The 17,175-nt window shown below is 37.9% G+C and overlaps 2 protein-coding genes across 3 annotated transcripts; one reads left to right on the top strand and one right to left on the bottom strand.

The window, feature by feature from the left end:
* Nucleotides 1-534: 534 nt before the first annotated feature.
* On the bottom strand, nt 535-1,117 carry LOC122654162 (gibberellin-regulated protein 14-like). Its single transcript, XM_043848144.1, has 3 exons — nt 1,112-1,117; nt 983-1,015; nt 535-873 (listed from the first exon to the last, which is right to left on the bottom strand). Exons 1-3 carry the CDS (start codon nt 1,115-1,117, stop codon nt 535-537), a joined length of 378 nt encoding a protein of 125 aa, XP_043704079.1.
* A 4,749-nt stretch (nt 1,118-5,866) lies between these two features.
* LOC122656374 (calmodulin-binding protein 60 B-like) lies at nt 5,867-16,462 on the top strand. Of its 2 annotated transcripts, XM_043850862.1 has the most exons (8): nt 5,869-5,929; nt 6,118-6,267; nt 7,560-7,626; nt 11,191-11,243; nt 11,357-11,847; nt 12,759-12,919; nt 15,347-15,553; nt 15,623-16,462. In XM_043850862.1, exons 2-8 carry the CDS (start codon nt 6,185-6,187, stop codon nt 16,205-16,207), a joined length of 1,647 nt encoding a protein of 548 aa, XP_043706797.1. In that variant the 5' UTR covers nt 5,869-5,929; nt 6,118-6,184; the 3' UTR covers nt 16,208-16,462. The 2 variants fall into 2 exon arrangements, with proteins under 2 accessions (XP_043706798.1, XP_043706797.1); XM_043850863.1 differs by lacking the exon at nt 15,623-16,462 and having other exon boundaries at nt 5,867-5,929; nt 12,759-12,974; nt 15,347-15,504.
* The last annotated feature ends 713 nt before the right edge of the window (nt 16,463-17,175 follow it).

Below are 17,175 nucleotides of genomic sequence, written 5' to 3'. Positions count from 1 at the left end.
GGTTTACACTAACATACTCTCTCTTGACCCCATGTGGATGATATCATTCTATACACTATTTCCTCCCCTAGACTGGTGTTGCAGGAAACCTTCGCCCTCAATTTAAACTATTGGATGAATGAAACATTTTTCTTATGATATGACATTTATTAATTAAATGGGTGAATTCTAGATCGATTTGGATATATCGAATGATAAAAACAGCTATTTTTATTATCCAAGAATGCATACCAAACACAACCCTAAACTACACCAATTTTTCAAAGCATTGACACATAAAGTCAAATTTGGACCCCACAACACACTGACCCAACCTCAGCAAATAATTCAACCCAACAAAGAGATGGATCGGAGAGGAAACATTAGTGTACAGATCAGATCCTCTTCATCAAATTCATACTAAATTACTGCTTCTAATAATAGCTATATAAAGATGTATCAATAGTTCATCATATACAGGAATGACATGCCCAGCTCTCAAATGTGGCAGATTCATTGCAGATCAACGTTCTTGTGGACCTAAAAATTAAAGCATCAAGGGCACTTGGGTCTGTTACCGTGGGTGGTCATATCAGTGTAGCACTTACCGCACATCTCCTTGTTACCGTACGTGCCTGGTGGAACACATTTGCAGCGTTGGCAGCAAGTCATGCACACCCTTGTGCACTGCCTCTTCCTTGAATGCAGTGAACACCTTACTCCACAAAGACGTGGACACTCTGTAATGTTCACCGGTGGTAGAATAGGAGGTGGAGCCGCCTTCACTGGTGTTGGTGCAGGTGCTGTAACTGGTGGCTTGAGGGGTGCCTTGGCCGGTGCCGTAGCTGGAGAAAGAGGAGCCTTGCTGGGCGCATTGCCGTAGCCAACAGCTGCCTACATTACAATAAATACATTCCACAGTACTGCTATGTGTCTCAACACCCATTTCATCTTATAAACTAATTAATTACTGCTTAGTTATAAGGTTAAATTAGTTAGTTACCTCAGTGAAGATCTCCTCGTCAATAGATGAAGCCTACAAAGCCCAAATAATAGCTTTCAGGAACTCCAAAAAGTAAAGTTTGTGGAAGAGAAGACGGGGAAGGGAAAAAAAAAAAAAAGAGAGTCATACCGTCATAGTAAGCAGAAGGAAGGAGGCCAAGAGGAAAAGGAGAGCTTTGGAGACCATTCTGGACATAAAAGCAAACGAACAAAGCCTTGTTAGCTAGTATGAAACAAGTCGCCGGTGATATCCAATGGCATTTATATTTGGGCTGGAGGGGTATGGGCCGGTGAGGGGGAGAGAAAATGGGAATGGGTGATCAGTAATGGAGAGACAACTAATAAAAGCTTTGGGATGATGGTGGTGGTGAGTTCGAGGGTCAATCGGTGGCAGCTTTAAAGTAAGCACATGGCTGGTGGTGGTTGGTCCAGACTCCAGACACCTGTGGTGCTAGAACTTTTCTTCTTAAGGGTGTGGGTTTGGCAATCTATAGCTTATTCACCCTTGGTGAATTTTGGCCCAATTCCGTCTCTCTCTTAAAATATGACCCTATTATCTTCTTTATTTTATTTTATTTTTGGTAAAGCCCCATTATCTTCTTTATGGTACAGTGGGCTCACACCAAGAAAATGTAAGAGCTCTGACCTACTTTGTGGCCCCATAATACAATACCTACACCTGGGATTTGGACCCCAATTCCTCCACCAGCCACATGTCATGTTTTCATTGGATATAACCACACGCTGGAACGGTGCTTCTGTTTTCCCTACTCCTAGTTGCATCGCATCGTATTTTTTCTACCAAAAAAATAAATAAAATCGCATCGTACTTCGTACTCCCTGCGCCATAGCCCAGAGCCCATAGCCCATATCCGAGTTTTTTTTTTTGGATGAAAGTGTAATCACACAAACCACACACTAATCCCAAAAAATTAATCGATTTTTGAGACCGTGGAATGATGGATATACACAACACACACCACACTCACACACCTATAACCCATAGCCCATAGCCCATAGCCCAAAGTTATCTCCTATCTTAGTTTTCATTTTAAGAAGAAATGTTCTCTAGCGTGCTCTCCATTGGCGGGTTGTGGGGCAAATGACCGCCCAACCCTCGTGAAAGATGAAAATGTCTGTCTTATTGATGCTTTTGAACTCACTCTCATTAACCCTTGTACGCACACACAGATCACATCCCCGCTTTCCACTGAAAATTCTTTCCTAAAAGTAGTTACAATCTTGAAATGATCCTTAGGGAAAGAAGTCTTCTAAAGAGCCAAGTGAGTGTAGCTCAAAGCTTAATGTGAAATAGCATGAGAAACCCATAGCTCTAGGCTTCAAGGACAAGATGCATCACCGAAGGCCAAGGATGCATGTCCCTTCTTCATAATTATACAATGTATTAAAAGATTTTTCTTCACTGTAGAATGTAGATTGGGATGGTACCGGGTCGGCCCAACTCAATTTAATTCACAATTTAGTTCAATTTTGTTTTCCACATTGGCACCACATGAACAACACCCAATCGCTTGGACAATCAAGACGGACTGACGCAATTTTGCTGCTAATAGGAATGTTCCTGCTACAAGGCTGGCAGCCAAGGAAATAGAATCTTAAAGGGTATTTTAGAAAATACTAAAACCTAGGAGGGTATTTATGAATCTAAAGGAGAAGTGAAGTATTCCATTTATTTGATTGCTAGCCTTGTAAGAGGAACATTCCTAGTACTAGTGTAGCAGCAAAATTTTTTCCAATTCTATTTGTTTCTGTAAGCAGGTATAGAAAATTGTGAATGTTCAAACAAAACTCTAAAAATTGACTGCTTGAATCGTTTATCGTCCATTTGCCAGTCAAATGGCAAGAAAAAAAAAATACTTTATTAGAAAACTATATCGAAATCTTTCTTTTCTTTTTGTCCTTTTTGGGAGAATATTTTATGTGTTGCAGCGCAAGTTATGCTCAGACACATGGGGTGGGCGCAATGACCACCCTACCCCCTGAGTGATAGGCCCATGTGTCTGGACGCAGCCTGCGCTGCAGCACAGAGAACATTCTCCCAAAATAGTTTTGCACACGGAGAGGGTTAGCTTACCGGTCCAACATACAAGTGCATTAGGAAGGATGTAAGATTTTTATTAATGATTCGAGGTACTTTAAAACTTAATTATATCAATAGGTTTGGCTAACAAATATGTTGAATTTATATATTAATTGGATGAAGTAGGGTCTAAGTAGCACTATTTCTATAAAGTAAGTTTTTAGGTGGTCATCACGGTAGTGGAAAATTCAATGGCCGACATGTGTTAATGATTTGCTTGCTGTTTTTCCTTTTTAAATTTTATTTTTAATAAAAGTACTGTACGTTTAATTAATAACTAAATACCTCTTGCATCCATATGATCAATGGAAAGCTGATCAAAATGGGACTAACAAACTTGTTTTTGTATGTTTGTCTACATGTGTCTTTATAGTTGTAAGGCGCACGTTCTCTATTCTGTAGTGCATGCCTCAAGACATATAGGGCGAGACATGGGTGGGGTTTGGACCATCTATAGGGTGCGGATCGGTTATTTTGCCCACCCCCATGTGTCTAGATGTATTCTGTTTTTTTTTTTAATTTTTGGTAGAACATCCTATGCCCTTAATGCTGAGAATTTTATTTCATAATTATATACATGCCATGTGGTGGTCAAAATTTTTTTTTTTCGGGGGTTGATAATAGAAAATTTATTTGGATTAAAATCTTCACCAATTCCTTGATCACGGAGTGCAGTACAGTTCGAGGCTGAGAGATTGACCCTTGGCAAGCACGACATCCAAGGGACCCTTGGCCAATCTATCAGCTCACAACAAGAAGGGGCCTCCGATGCTAGGGAATGGGCGATAGTATTGCCATCCCTAGGAATAAAAGCGAAATTACATGAAACAAAAGACTCTGCTAGACGAAGAATATCAAGGATAGCCGGTTCAACATCCAAAGGAGTAGAGCCTTTTATGTGCGGCATGGATGCTCAAATGGCAATTTCATGTATATATTGTCAAATTCTATTAGTTTGTTAAATTTCATTTGCAAGATCGAGTTATGCTTCACCCATTGTAAAGAGAGAACCTCTTAAGCCACAACATAATGTCAATTTCTTGTCCTTAGGTTGATTAGAGAAATAATAATTCCGACCATGTATAATAGGGGTTGGAGTTTAGTGACGGTACTCAATGGTTGATGAGAAACTCTCTTTTACAAAACATTATATTGTGAGGTACCTATTCACAAGTCAACTTTGATTAACATTTAGATGGATCATGATTTCGAGAGAAACCAAAAAAAAAAAATTTCATTACAAAATGCACTATGTAACGATTGTAAAATTTTCTCACAATTTGACGGTTGTAATTATTTTTTTTGGTAATTGAGAGCTTTTACATATATATTTAATAGAAGGGAGGATCAAACCGGGGAGGGGATAAGACACCAGCCAAGAGACTCGAACTCGAGATCTCTTGGTGAGCATGGACATGAAGCGTACCATGGTTCACCAACTGAGCTAAATAGTTGTTTCTTATTAGACGAAATCGAAAAAATTGCTTCTTTTATAATGATGCCTATCCAACTACCATAATGACGCATGATCAAGAGATTTTCCATCACTTTATATTTACAAATTAGCCAATCTTGTCTTTATATTCTAATCTTTTATCAACGTAATGGCTAAAATGATCAAATCAAGATTTGACATCTGACTGAGAAAATTTTTTAAAAAGAAAAGCCCACAAAAATGATACAAGCCTCATATTTTTAGATATGGGCAATTAAGGACTGTTGTATCCAACAACCATGTATGTGTCAATTATCAATTAGAGTAGTCACCTCTCAAATGCCCGTGTAGTGTAGATAAAAGTGTAGTGTAGATAAAAGTGTCAACCAGTTGGGTTTGATCGATTTTGGCTGAGCCTAATTGGTGCCCACCAATTTAAAGTCACCAATTTAAAGTCTCACATCGTTACTAATCAGGCTTTGTTGGTCAAGGCATACGCGTGCTCAAGACTATAAATGACCTTAAACGGGCCATCAATAAGTTCTAATTGGGATAAGTAGGCTTACATTGATTAATTGAGCTATAAACGGTCGGTCATTATCCAATATCTCATTTCATAATCGGGATAGGCCCGGCACTGATCCATTTTTTAATCAAATGTTCTAGTATTAGGTTTTTACCTAATCGGGTCCAATCAGGCCTACCGGTGCAGGCCCCTACGTATAGAAAAAGGATCTAGATCCTCTACTACCGAGCTGTCCGGTAGGACTGTGCTGTCCAGACATGATATTATGTGCAATGATCATCTTACCCCCACTCAAGCAAAGCATTTGAGCAGAGATAAGACGGACATTGTGTGCAACACCGTATCTGGGCAGAACGATCCTGCTGGAAAGCTCGACAGTAAAGGATCCAAATTGATAGAAAAACCAAAATCCACATGCGATCCATAATCCATACAAGAAAGGTAAGGTAAACCGTAGACCCAGGTGTACCAATACTATCATAGACCCGAGTAAAAATGGAACGTTAGATGACTCATGAAACCCGCCAAATGGAAGATACAACGTGTCACAGAAGCCGCGTTGATGTGACCTTCTCCTACTGGGGTAACGCGCTTTCGGTGGGCCCCGCACTCGAATCCAAAAATTCATCACTCGTTAATCGTAACTATTGCATTTGCATCACCACCTGCTTTACGTCTCTCCTCTTTCATTTCTTCTTCTGTTCGTCTGATTCTTTTCGGATTCTTCTGCTAAAAAACTCCCAAAAAAAAAACTCTCTATGTTTCAGTTTAACTTCTGTAACGTTCGTCTTTTCTAAAGTTTCTCTGTGTATCTTCAAATTTACAATAATTCGTCTCAGGAAAAACGCAGACAAATTTAGAGGCGGGACATGGATAGATGGCAAGGATTTGTCACTTACCCCTTTATTACTTATTAGTGTTTATGATTATTATTCCTTTTATTCTTCTTGTTCCTCTTCATCTTTGATTGCATGTTCCCATTCACTAGTTTTTCATGTCCTATCTTCTCTTTTCTTATTCTCTTCTTATTCTGCTGTTCTTGTTCTTGTTCTTGTTCTTGCTGCCGACTTCTAGTTGATGGGGGAGTAATTTGGATTTAATTATAGTTGCCACCTAATTACGTTTATTCCCAACTTGGAGTATGTCGCAGAAACGGCAACCTGAAGATGGAAAGGAAGGCAACAGCCCTGGTGAGAAGCGTCAATGCCGACCTTCCTTGAAAAGGTGAGATACGTTCACTCGTTGGTTTTCTTTTTTTCATTTTACCCATTTTACTCTGCTACTATTTAGGTTACTTTTCATTAATCTTAAAATATATTTAAATCGGAATTTTCTTATTGGGTTTTGCTTATCATGGTGAAATATGAACGCTTTCCCATTCACCCCCTGTTGTTTTTTATTTATTTATTGAGTTTAAATGAATTTGATATTTTGATTTGCTTCATTTTGTGCATGGAATAAAGTGGAAGATATATTTTATTGGAAAGTAGAATTGGTTCTCCGATTTCATGATTGGCATATTGCCCCATTTTCTCTTCTTCTTCAGTTCATCTTCGAATGAAATCATCTTCCCCAAGAAAAAAAAGGGGGTGGGGGGATTTGTATGACAACTAGAGTCAGTATGATTTTGATCTTTATAATTGGCATTTGTTCTCCTTTTATCAGTCCAAGGAATAAAATCCCAATTTCCAGGTCATTTAATCTATAAAGGTAATGGGTGAATGAAGAACTTGCTTGTTACCTTGATCAATAAAATTACTGTGCTTAATTTTCTAAAACAGATTTTGGTTTATGGCATTCGAAAGAATAATGTTAGTCTGCCTATATTTTGACTAAGCTTTTATGAAATCTCCTGGTGGGGGTATGATGTCTTATATTCCATCGCTTGGTTTTGTGGGTTGATTATGAAGGGCCGTTAAGAGGCTGTAGGCCTCGAGGTGTGAGGACTTGCGTGTTAATCTACTGTTCTGGTGGGACTTGGGCAAATCAGCGGGTCCATGCGGAGGGGGTTTGGGGGCGGGAAATTTTTTTTAAGGACTATATGTGCATTTTGGTAAAATTCCTGTATAGGGTTTCACTATAAATATGTAGCGAGGGTTCTTTCTCTGTAACGAAATCTGAGAGAGGTGTGCGGCTGTAACCCTATTCTCCATTGATAGTGATCACCATGGACGTAGGCAATCTTGCCGAACCACATAAATCCTTGTGTTCATTGTGTGATTGTTGTTTGCGATTTCCATTCTTTTCTGCATCGTGTTAAGATATGTTTTCCACACTCCCCGTTATGATAATGATGCTTTCATGATTCCCTTCTTTGGGGAGGATGAGGTTGGGGAATAGATTATTTCATTACGTTAACAATGAAGAGCACAATGACAATTAAGAAATCAAGCGGCCTTGCCGATATTCTTGTTAAAATTTAATGACTATTTTACTTTTCAAATAGAAAGAATATTGTTGCACTGTCCTGATCTAGCTTGTTTCTTTTGTTTACTAATTTTTTCTTAATGTTTTAGTGTGTTGTTAGAAGCGTTGAAGCTCCATGATATTCAGAAGATTTTGGAACCCTTGGTCCGTAAAATAGTAAGTGCTGCCCTCAAATAATTTTTGCTGCAGTTATGAATCTGACATACATTTTAACAGTTCAAGTATTAAACTTGAGCTGAAGAATGTAGTCCAATTGCCACATCTTCTTGGTTAAATGATAAATCAACTAGGGATAAGTTTGCCTATAAAACTACTTTTTAATTAATAAATTTGCTTATATTGTCGAGCTTTTGTATAGTGGGGAAAGCTGGAGCCTCTGGGTCATACTGATTTATCATGTAAACTGTTCGATAAGAGTCCTTTCTTGTGCATGATTTATTATTATTATTATTATTATTACTGCTACTACTTTAGTTTTCATTTTCTGTGGTTATAGTTGGATATTTTTACAGGGATGGAATATATCTTGAAATTTAAGATGAAGCTTGAATCTAGCTTGCATTGTTTGAAAAGTAATTCATAGTTCCTTTTGGTGATAAGTATAGGATTTCAATCAGTATGTAACTGGGATCTCATTGAGTCTCATCTGGACTTGCAGTGGGTGGGTCATTGGGCACAAAAATCACTAAGCTCAAATTATCAAAAATAATTAATTTGTAAGTAGAAGATTTCAATTGTTATGTAACTGGTATCTCATCGAGTCTCATCTGAACTTGGAATGAGTGGTCATTGCTCTTCCACCTTCTTTCTCACTCCTTTTTTGAGCTCTAAAACTTTGCAGAACCTTCTCTGTATATATCCTAATGCCCTCAATGTATAGCTTGATCGAACCTGAATGTTAGGGCATCAACTAGGGGAACCGGCCTGTTCAACATAAAAAAAAACCCTCAGTAATCCTGCAAGGGAGAGACTGAACAGGCCTGTCAAATGGTGATTTTTTTTCTCCTGTGAAAGGGTTACAACTCTACTTCACCCCCACCGCCCCCCCCAAAAAAAAAAAAAAAAACTTAGCAGAGGAGGGGGAGAGAGAGAGAGAGAGAGAGCACCTGAAATGGCAGAATCAGTCAAGCTTCCGAGGTGAATCGGCCTGTGCTCTCATTCTTAATTTTTTTTTAAAAAAAATTTTTACTAGTCATGTTGAATTGACCTAAATATCCCCAGATGTGGGGATGGCTCTTTGTCTTTTTTCAGAACAAGTTAAAATCTCAGTTTTACTTTATCATAAATTCCATTTATCAGAAAGGGAAATAGAGACTTAAAAAGTTATACCAAACCTTGTTTCTTAAGCTGGAACATTCCCTCGGCTAGAAATGGTTTCTGAGAGAAGTGGTAGTTCTATCCTGACTTGGCAAAGATCTCACCAAGGATACATGAGGATTGAGGAGTCATGTAGAATGAAATGTGCAAGAAAATCAAAGCCTTGGGGTGTTAAGAGCAGTCCACGATTTCTCTTTATTTTCAGATTTCCTGTATTTATTTTGGGTTTTGTGTTTGTTCTTTTATGTTCTCCCCCCCCCCCCCACCACCCCCCAAAACAAAAAAAAACTTCATTAACAGTCACAAAATGGGGAAAGGGAAGGCTATTCCATTGGTGGTAGGATTTTATCTTTGTTTAGGGAATGGAGGGCTGTAGCTTTCAACGAGACATTTAATGTGTATACAAGTGTTTTGGCCACAGCTTGGTCTGACAAATGATGATGATTGCCTAGACTGTCTCCTGCAGTGATGATGTGTTTGTGTTCTGATGAGCATTAATGGTTTGCTTTGTTGGTTATACCCTCAAGCCATGACTGTGTGTCTATGATTGTTTAAGGCTTTAAAGAGCTGGAAGGTCATGTTTTTCTTTGTTGCTACCTTGAGATACAAATTTAATGTGGTAAATCATTTGAAGAGAAGCTAAAAGCAAGAATTTGTTTGTAGTAGATCACCTCCCAGAGGAAAAAGGAAATATGATATTTATATTGAAGAAAATAATCCTTAGCCCCTTTCACATTTGATTAAACATTAAGGAAGATGTTCCTACTTAGATTAGGGCTCAACCTGCATATTATAATTATTATATGTAAGACACTAACCAAATATGCCAACAGTCAAAGGGACTTGGGAAAGAGACTGAAACTTGAAATCTCACCATTAACCTCTACATTTTGGCCATACTTTTCTCAAGTCATGTCTGAACTGCATTTTATTCTTCCATTAAGACCTCTATATTTTGGCCATATTTTTCTCAAGTCATGTCTGAACTGCATATGATTCTCCCATGTCTTGCATATTTATACTAGCATGATTCATCTGATTCTTTGCTTCTTGGGTGATGAACAATGATTTGGTGCTCCATTCAGCCATTGTGGGTGTGTCTGGTATTTTACTGCTTTATTTTTTATTTTTTGAAAATTTAGGATTTTATTTTTTTCTTGTTTGTTTTATGTTAATATATCTTGGTAGCGTAATGATTTTTCTTCTAAAGAATTTTAAGACTTATGCTTTGTATCTCCTTGATACGTATACCTTGCCTCCTTGTGCCCAATCTCCTTCAGCTATGCCTTTAGCCCTGAATGTTATTGATCTTTCGATACAATACTTATTTTCATCATATGAGCATCATTTTATTATATTGGCCATTAGCTGTCATAAACTATTTTTTTAATGTAACAAAATTCTTCTAATTGATGGCTTGGATTTATTTATTTCTTAAGCACTTACACAGAAACCAAACTACTCGTTCTGGTTTCTTAATAGCTTTGTATATTCGGTCCCAAAAAAGATTATAAATCCATTTATATCACCTTATCTAAATCCATTGCTTCTATGTCATATGCTTCACTGGACCATATTATTTTACTATATATAACTTCTAATATATTGAATGAATTCGAAAGAAAAAATGGAATGATCAAGTGTCTAGTAATGTACATGATACCTGTCTATGGCATTGTCTATGACCCACTGTCTCAAAACAATTTACGATAGTGGACTTGAGCTTCTGGTCGGCGTTTAGGACATTCGAAAGCTCAATGCCCTTGGTTTTCACAACTAAAACAATCAGTTGCACAGTTCACAGGTTGGAAAAATCCCTTCGCAAGAGATAGAATCAGAAAGCCAGAAAGAACTTGAGCACACATGCCAATACTTGCCTTCCTGCCGGAAAGAGAAAGAAAAAAATCTTTGATGACTTGCTTGGAAAGAAAGATAATGAATTATATCCGCTGGCTCGCTTGCCAACGGAACGAGACAGAACTTTCTTCTTTCTTTAATCCAAAAAAGCTTTCGAGCTTGACATCTGCTGAACAACTACACTCTTCTAGAGCCTCACATGGTTTCTTAAAGCATTGCTAGCTCCATGCCCCTTACGAAGATTCATGCATTGATTTTATAGAGCGACCTCCACCGGCAGGAACGAAATGAACAAAACTACATGCTCTTTTACCGGAGCTTTCCAGCTCCAAAAAGAGAAGAAAAATGGTTGATCTAGAAAACAGACTTTGAATCACAAGGTTTACATGAAAACCATATCAGAAAATTGATCTGAACGACAGAATGTTAACTTAATGGTCTCCCATATGATTTTGGTTTCTGTTTATGGTTTCAAAGAAAATGTGCTTCACTGTGATTCGTTACTTCAAAAGATTCTACTCATTGATGTCTTACATGTTTCATTAGGTGAAAGAAGAAATTGAAGTGGCACTGAGAAAACATTTGACCAATGTTAAGCAGTAAGAACTAATTCAATCTGTCTGCTTATAGTCAATTTATGAAGTAGTTATATAAAAGTTATCCTTCATAATAATGATTGTACTGTTGATGCATTTTCACATTTCTTGTTCAGAAATTGCATTGGACAGGTATATCCAATCTCAAGAAGCTTACAACTGCAATTCACAAACAAGCTTTCTCTTCCAGTCTTTACTGGTACAAGACTTGAAGCAGAGGAATGTTCAGCCATAAGGTTAGCTATAATGGATACCCTGTCTGGTCAAGTTGTCAACTCAGGTCCTGAATCCTTGGCAAAGGTAGAAATAGTGGTTCTTGAAGGGGATTTTGGAGGTGATGAACAAGAAAATTGGACTACTGAAGAATTCAGTAACAACATTGTTAAGGAAAGGGAAGGCAAGAGACCACTCCTTACCGGAGATGCATTTCTGAATCTTAGTGAGGGTACTGGTGTTGTGGGTGATCTTATTTTTACTGATAATTCAAGCTGGACAAGGAGTCGTAAGTTCAGGTTAGGGGCAAGAGTTGTCGATGTTAACTGTAATGGCATTACAGTAAAAGAAGCAAAGACAGAAGCTTTCATGGTAAAGGATCATCGTGGAGAATGTGAGTATTATAATTTATTAATATTATTTTGCTGTTATTGACACATATATGGAAAATATTTTCTCCAGCTGCCACCCTTTAAAGGCTCTCCATGTGAGCTGCTGATGGGAAGCTCTTTCTGCCATGTGGTGAGCATGCCTAACCAATCCCACTGTCAGATATATAGGTCACCCCTTTGATTTCCCAGACATCAAATTTTGTGGCCCATTTTGATTCTATAACTCACCATGAATCGAACTTTCCCCTTGTATTTTTGGTGGGCAGATTAGTTGGGGGATGATTTGGCCATTCCCGTCATTGTATAGAAATGGGACCGTGTTGATTGACTAAGTGTGAAATATTGTGACTGAACTTATATCATATTGGTGTAGAAGCATCCCAAAGAGATCTATGCTTGCATCTCATCACCTTGTATTGGATTTTTTCCTCTAGAATGATCAACCATAGGAAATTGATATTTGGATTGTAGCATGCGGTAAACTGAAGCTTTCCATGTGTAGAGGGTGTTGTCAAAATTTGATTGCCAATTGAGCTGCCGTGTGGCAGATAAAAATGTGTTTAGAGATTCCTTGCTATGGTGCTTATGTAGAAAAACTCAACTCAAAGTCTTATCCAATTAAATGGGTTTGGCTACGTGGATCCTGTTTCACTATTCAATTCTATTTAATGTCATCTGTGTCTGGAGTTTTCGTAGGATTTTTAACCTTTCAGAATCCCTTCCCCATAGAAGTCATGTAGCAAGTTTGTTCCCCTTCGAAATTTTGGCAACTAAAAACAGGACACAAAGTGGGGAAAAATGCACAAAATAAAATCTTTTCTTAAACGTATAAGTGGACTGGAATTTGTTATGATCAGAGACGAGACACTGAAGAAAAGAAAAGTGTAACATAATTTCTGGTTTTTGTTTGCAGTGTACAAGAAACATTACCCTCCATCTTTGGTTGATGAGGTATGGCGCCTGGAAAAGATTGGCAAAGATGGTGCTTTTCATAAGCGTTTGAGGAGTCAAAATATCAACACTGTGAAGGATTTTCTGACTTTACTTTGTATCGACACTCCGAGACTCCGAAATGTAAACTCCAATGGTCCTCCCTCATTTTTTATATGTTACAGCCACGAATTTCATGGTACTGCGTTTCTATTTTGTTGCATAAATTCAATTTCCCAGATATTACAATGATAACGCCAAATTTTCACCATATATATTAAAAAAAGAAGAAGAAGAGGTAGACAAATGACAGATAAGCTACTATATTTTAAAAAGAAATGTAAAGTTATATTAGGCTAAGTTATACAAATAATCCTTTGGATTATTAGATTTTTAATGTTTAATACTATTCAAGGAGTCAAACTTTTGAGCAATACAAGTTATAGTTTCTCTCTTTTTTTTTTATGTGGATAAAAGTTGTAGTTCCTATTAATTATTTTTGATAGGGAATACTTTAGAGTCAGACAGTATCCCAATTGAGGTTTGATATTTATTGGACACAGTGGTTTATCCTAGTGAGCTGACTATCAACAAGATCATTACAATGGATTAAATTTTGGATAAGTGGAGAAAACATCACTGTCATTTCCATTGCATAGAACAAGGCAGGTTTTAAGAGCTGTGGTATTTCCTTTTTTATGTCATCAATATGATCTCTATTACCTTTTCTGTAGGGAAAAAAAAAGGAGCTGCACAAATTATCCTTTGATGAAATAGATAGGTAAATTGACAAAGATGTATGTGGGACTGGTACTCATTTCAAACAATTCAGGGAGAGAGATTTACACCATGGTTTAATTGGCTAGTAATCTTTTATTTGGTTGTGGATTTTTTTTCTTCTTTTGGTGGGGGTGGGGTACTGCAGTCATACATGGGTTGAGTAGGCATATGTAGTTCCATGGTGTATATTATTTTTTGATGGCATGTTTGATTGATGGAACCAGAGTGCCAAATGCTTATTTAGAAATATGGAGGAATGTTTTGGGATCAGAAGGTGGTTTGGTCACCGTTCAACGGAGGCCTAGGGATGCCCTAGTAAGGAGGAGTGATATGATCCCAATTGAAGGAGCTAAAAGAGCAAGGGGCAGACCTAAAATGACCATAGGAGAAGTTGTGAGGAAGGGCATGCATAGTTTAGGTCTTGTTCCAAGTATGACCTCGGATAGAGCGTAATTGTAGGGCAAGGAGTCATGTAGCAGACCCCATTTAGCTAGATTATCCTGATTTGCTGGGTCATGCCTCTTTTCTCTTACTCATTTTTCCTTTTATTGTTCATCTTGTATTTGTCATTTTCCATTTCTCATCTCACTCCTCATTCTCTTCTCCCATCTCTTCATTTCCTTTTTGTTTTGACCTCAGTTTTCCCTACTTTGTTTTGCTTGGATCCAAGTAGCTGACCCTATTAAGTTGGGATAAGGTGAGTTTGTTGTTGTTGTTGTTGTTTTGGGATCAAAAGGCTTTAATATAAGTGGGGCTAAAAGAGTATAAGAGTACAATTTTTGTAAAATTAGGTTGAGACATGAAAATTAAAGATTGATGACCATAAGATTCCTGAGTGTCAAATTTCTATTTTGTCTAGGTTCACTCAGTGATGAGGGTGGAGATAAAGTATGTTCTGATTTTGGTAGGATTGAGAGAAATATAACTCTATTAGCTAACAGATTCATGGTAATTCCCTATAAAATATACATATTATTGCACTTACTCGCGATGACTAGATATGAATGGCCCCAGGATTAGTAACATGATGTATGAATAGTGACCTTACGGAACCATTACAACTCTATGAGATGGCTTTATTGACTGGCCAGAGTTATAGCGTAGAATGCTGGGCAACCAAGTAATAACACATACAAAATATGTGGCTGGGATGCAAATGTAAAGATGGATGAATGGAAAGACTTTAAAGATCAGAGATGGGAAAGAGAACTTTATTTTGCCATACTGCGAAATCCAACACATGATTGCTGCATGGAAGATTGGATTGGTAGGTAATTTTTTTGCTCTGTGATTCATTTGGCAAAAACCATTCCTCTTGTAGAAAAATAGCTAATATTCCAGTGAATGTTTTCATCTTTATAAAATTTGAAGAGTTTTCCTTCTACTATGCATGTATAGTGGGTAAATTTTTAAGTTTTCTCTGTGTGTAAATTGTCAAGAGTCTCTGTAATTATGAAACCATTTGATAAATGTTATCATTAGGTTTGTTACTGATTCATATGTTTCTTCGATTTTTCCCGGTAAAATTACCTGGAAATGATTTAATGAAAATACCCTTATAAGAGGAGATACCAAATATTCAAGTAACTAGTCAGGGACTTTTTTTGTGCCGACATGCTATGCCCTATATATAAAATTTAACTCTTTAAGTTGCCACTTTCTACTTGGAGCTGAAGGTTAATTACTCATATGGATTGGATGAAAATGTTCAGTAAGGTATTAGCCATTTCACCTTAAAATTTCAGTTATATATGCTCTAATAACTGTATCTGTTTATCTAAACATATGCAGATTCTAGGGAATGGTATGTCTGCTAAAATGTGGGAGGTCACCGTGGACCATGCTCGGACATGTACACTTAATAATAGGATGTATATGTACTATCCCCCCGGTGCTCAGAAGAGAGTGGGTGTGGTCTTCAACATTGTAGGAGAAGTTTTGGGAATTCTTTCCGAGGACAAATATGTTTCCATTGATGGGCTCTCAGACACTGAAAAGGTATAGTGTTTTCCTGGATGTGAGTTGATTTTCCTTGTCCTCTTTCTAACTCTTTGGCTGTCATTCTAGGCTGACGCACATAAACTGGTACAAGTTGCATATGAACATTGGGAAGAAGTGGTCTCTTGGGAAGATGGTGCTGCAATGGGAAACTTTTTGCAATCACCTGCTGTTTGTTTACCCTCCAGCTCACCTGGGGTGGAGAGTTCATACAGTAATCAGTTGACAAGCAATCAGAAGTCGGATGATTTGGGTTTTAACCAGTGTGTGTTTTCTCCAGATGTTTCTTCTATCTTATCTGTTGGGGCCCCAACAAGGTTAAATCATTACACCTTGCAAGGTACCAGTGACATGGATCTTAGATATGAACAGCCTTCCAATATGCCGAGCCAAGTAACACACTCTCTTATGGGTGACATATCCATGTTGCATACTTTCTGTGGTGAAGACAATGTACAATATTTTGATATTGAGGATGCCTTTAGATCTCAAAGCCTAGGTTTGGATTCACAAGCTGACTTACAGACTGCTGTTAGTAGCTTCCTTGCCGTTCGGTCTGCTGCAGCTGCTCAGACACAATGGAGAATACTATACAGTGTTCTGAGATGGATATTTGCAATTCGGAGGATTGTGGCTTCAAAGAAAAAGAAGTGAGAATTGGGGAGATACACTTGTTTGTTGGTGAAATAAAGAAATGCAGAGATGTGGTTAGGGTGCTTAGAGTGCTACTCCATTACATTTTCTGAAAAAGTTTGTAGAGTTATTTTTTCCTTTTTATGAATTGTACAGTTTGTAGAGTTGTGGTTCTGGGCAGACTACAATGTACAGAACAATGAGAGCTGGCTTGTGGTTGCAGACTTGCAGTGCCGCCCTTGAAGCTTGTGTAGGTAAATTGAATTTTTTGCTACTTCCTCTTCCCAGTGGGTCTTTTCTTGGTAGAATTTAGTCCTTAGCACTTATCAGGAAGCTAAAGTAGTCTGTGTGGCCTTCAGTGGATATTTATGCATCTTTCCTAATAACAACCGGAAGATCCTGTTTCTGCCGCAATCATCGGTGAAAAAGCTGATGGTTTATGATCCTTTCACAACTGAAGATGTTTATTTCAGTGCAAAATCGTAACAATAAAGATACAAAGCTGATCGGAATTTAACCTATACAGGCTGGGGGGCAATAGCAGCGAGAACAAAGAGCTAGTAGTGTTGAACAGCAAATGCTTTTTGCTGGTGGTAAATGTGATTCTTTTCCTTTTTGTGCCAATAAACATAGGAATCAGAACTGTTTGGTGAGAGAGAAAAGCCATCAAGCTCTGATAATTTCCTTCCCCAAAGAAAAAACATGAATATCAGATGATACAGAACTACGACATCCAGACAATCGATGATCATCCATGTTCTGGGAGATCCAATCAGGACGACTTTCAGGCAATCAAAGAAAAGGGTGGGAGGGAGGAAGTCGGGTTCACGGTTTAAAAAACAGTAATTGGGATCCAGATTGATCCTGGACTACCCAATTCGATCTGATCCATAGTTTTAGGTATCGATATTGGATCAGCCAAAGTGACTGATACCGATACCTAACCGATATGAATCTACGGTATTGAACGAAAAAAGGTGGTGCTTTTT

Source organism: Telopea speciosissima, chromosome 3 (genome assembly GCF_018873765.1).
Source record: "Telopea speciosissima isolate NSW1024214 ecotype Mountain lineage chromosome 3, Tspe_v1, whole genome shotgun sequence".
Lineage (NCBI taxonomy): Eukaryota > Viridiplantae > Streptophyta > Magnoliopsida > Proteales > Proteaceae > Telopea > Telopea speciosissima.
This window is presented reverse-complemented; position numbering and strand designations above follow the sequence as displayed.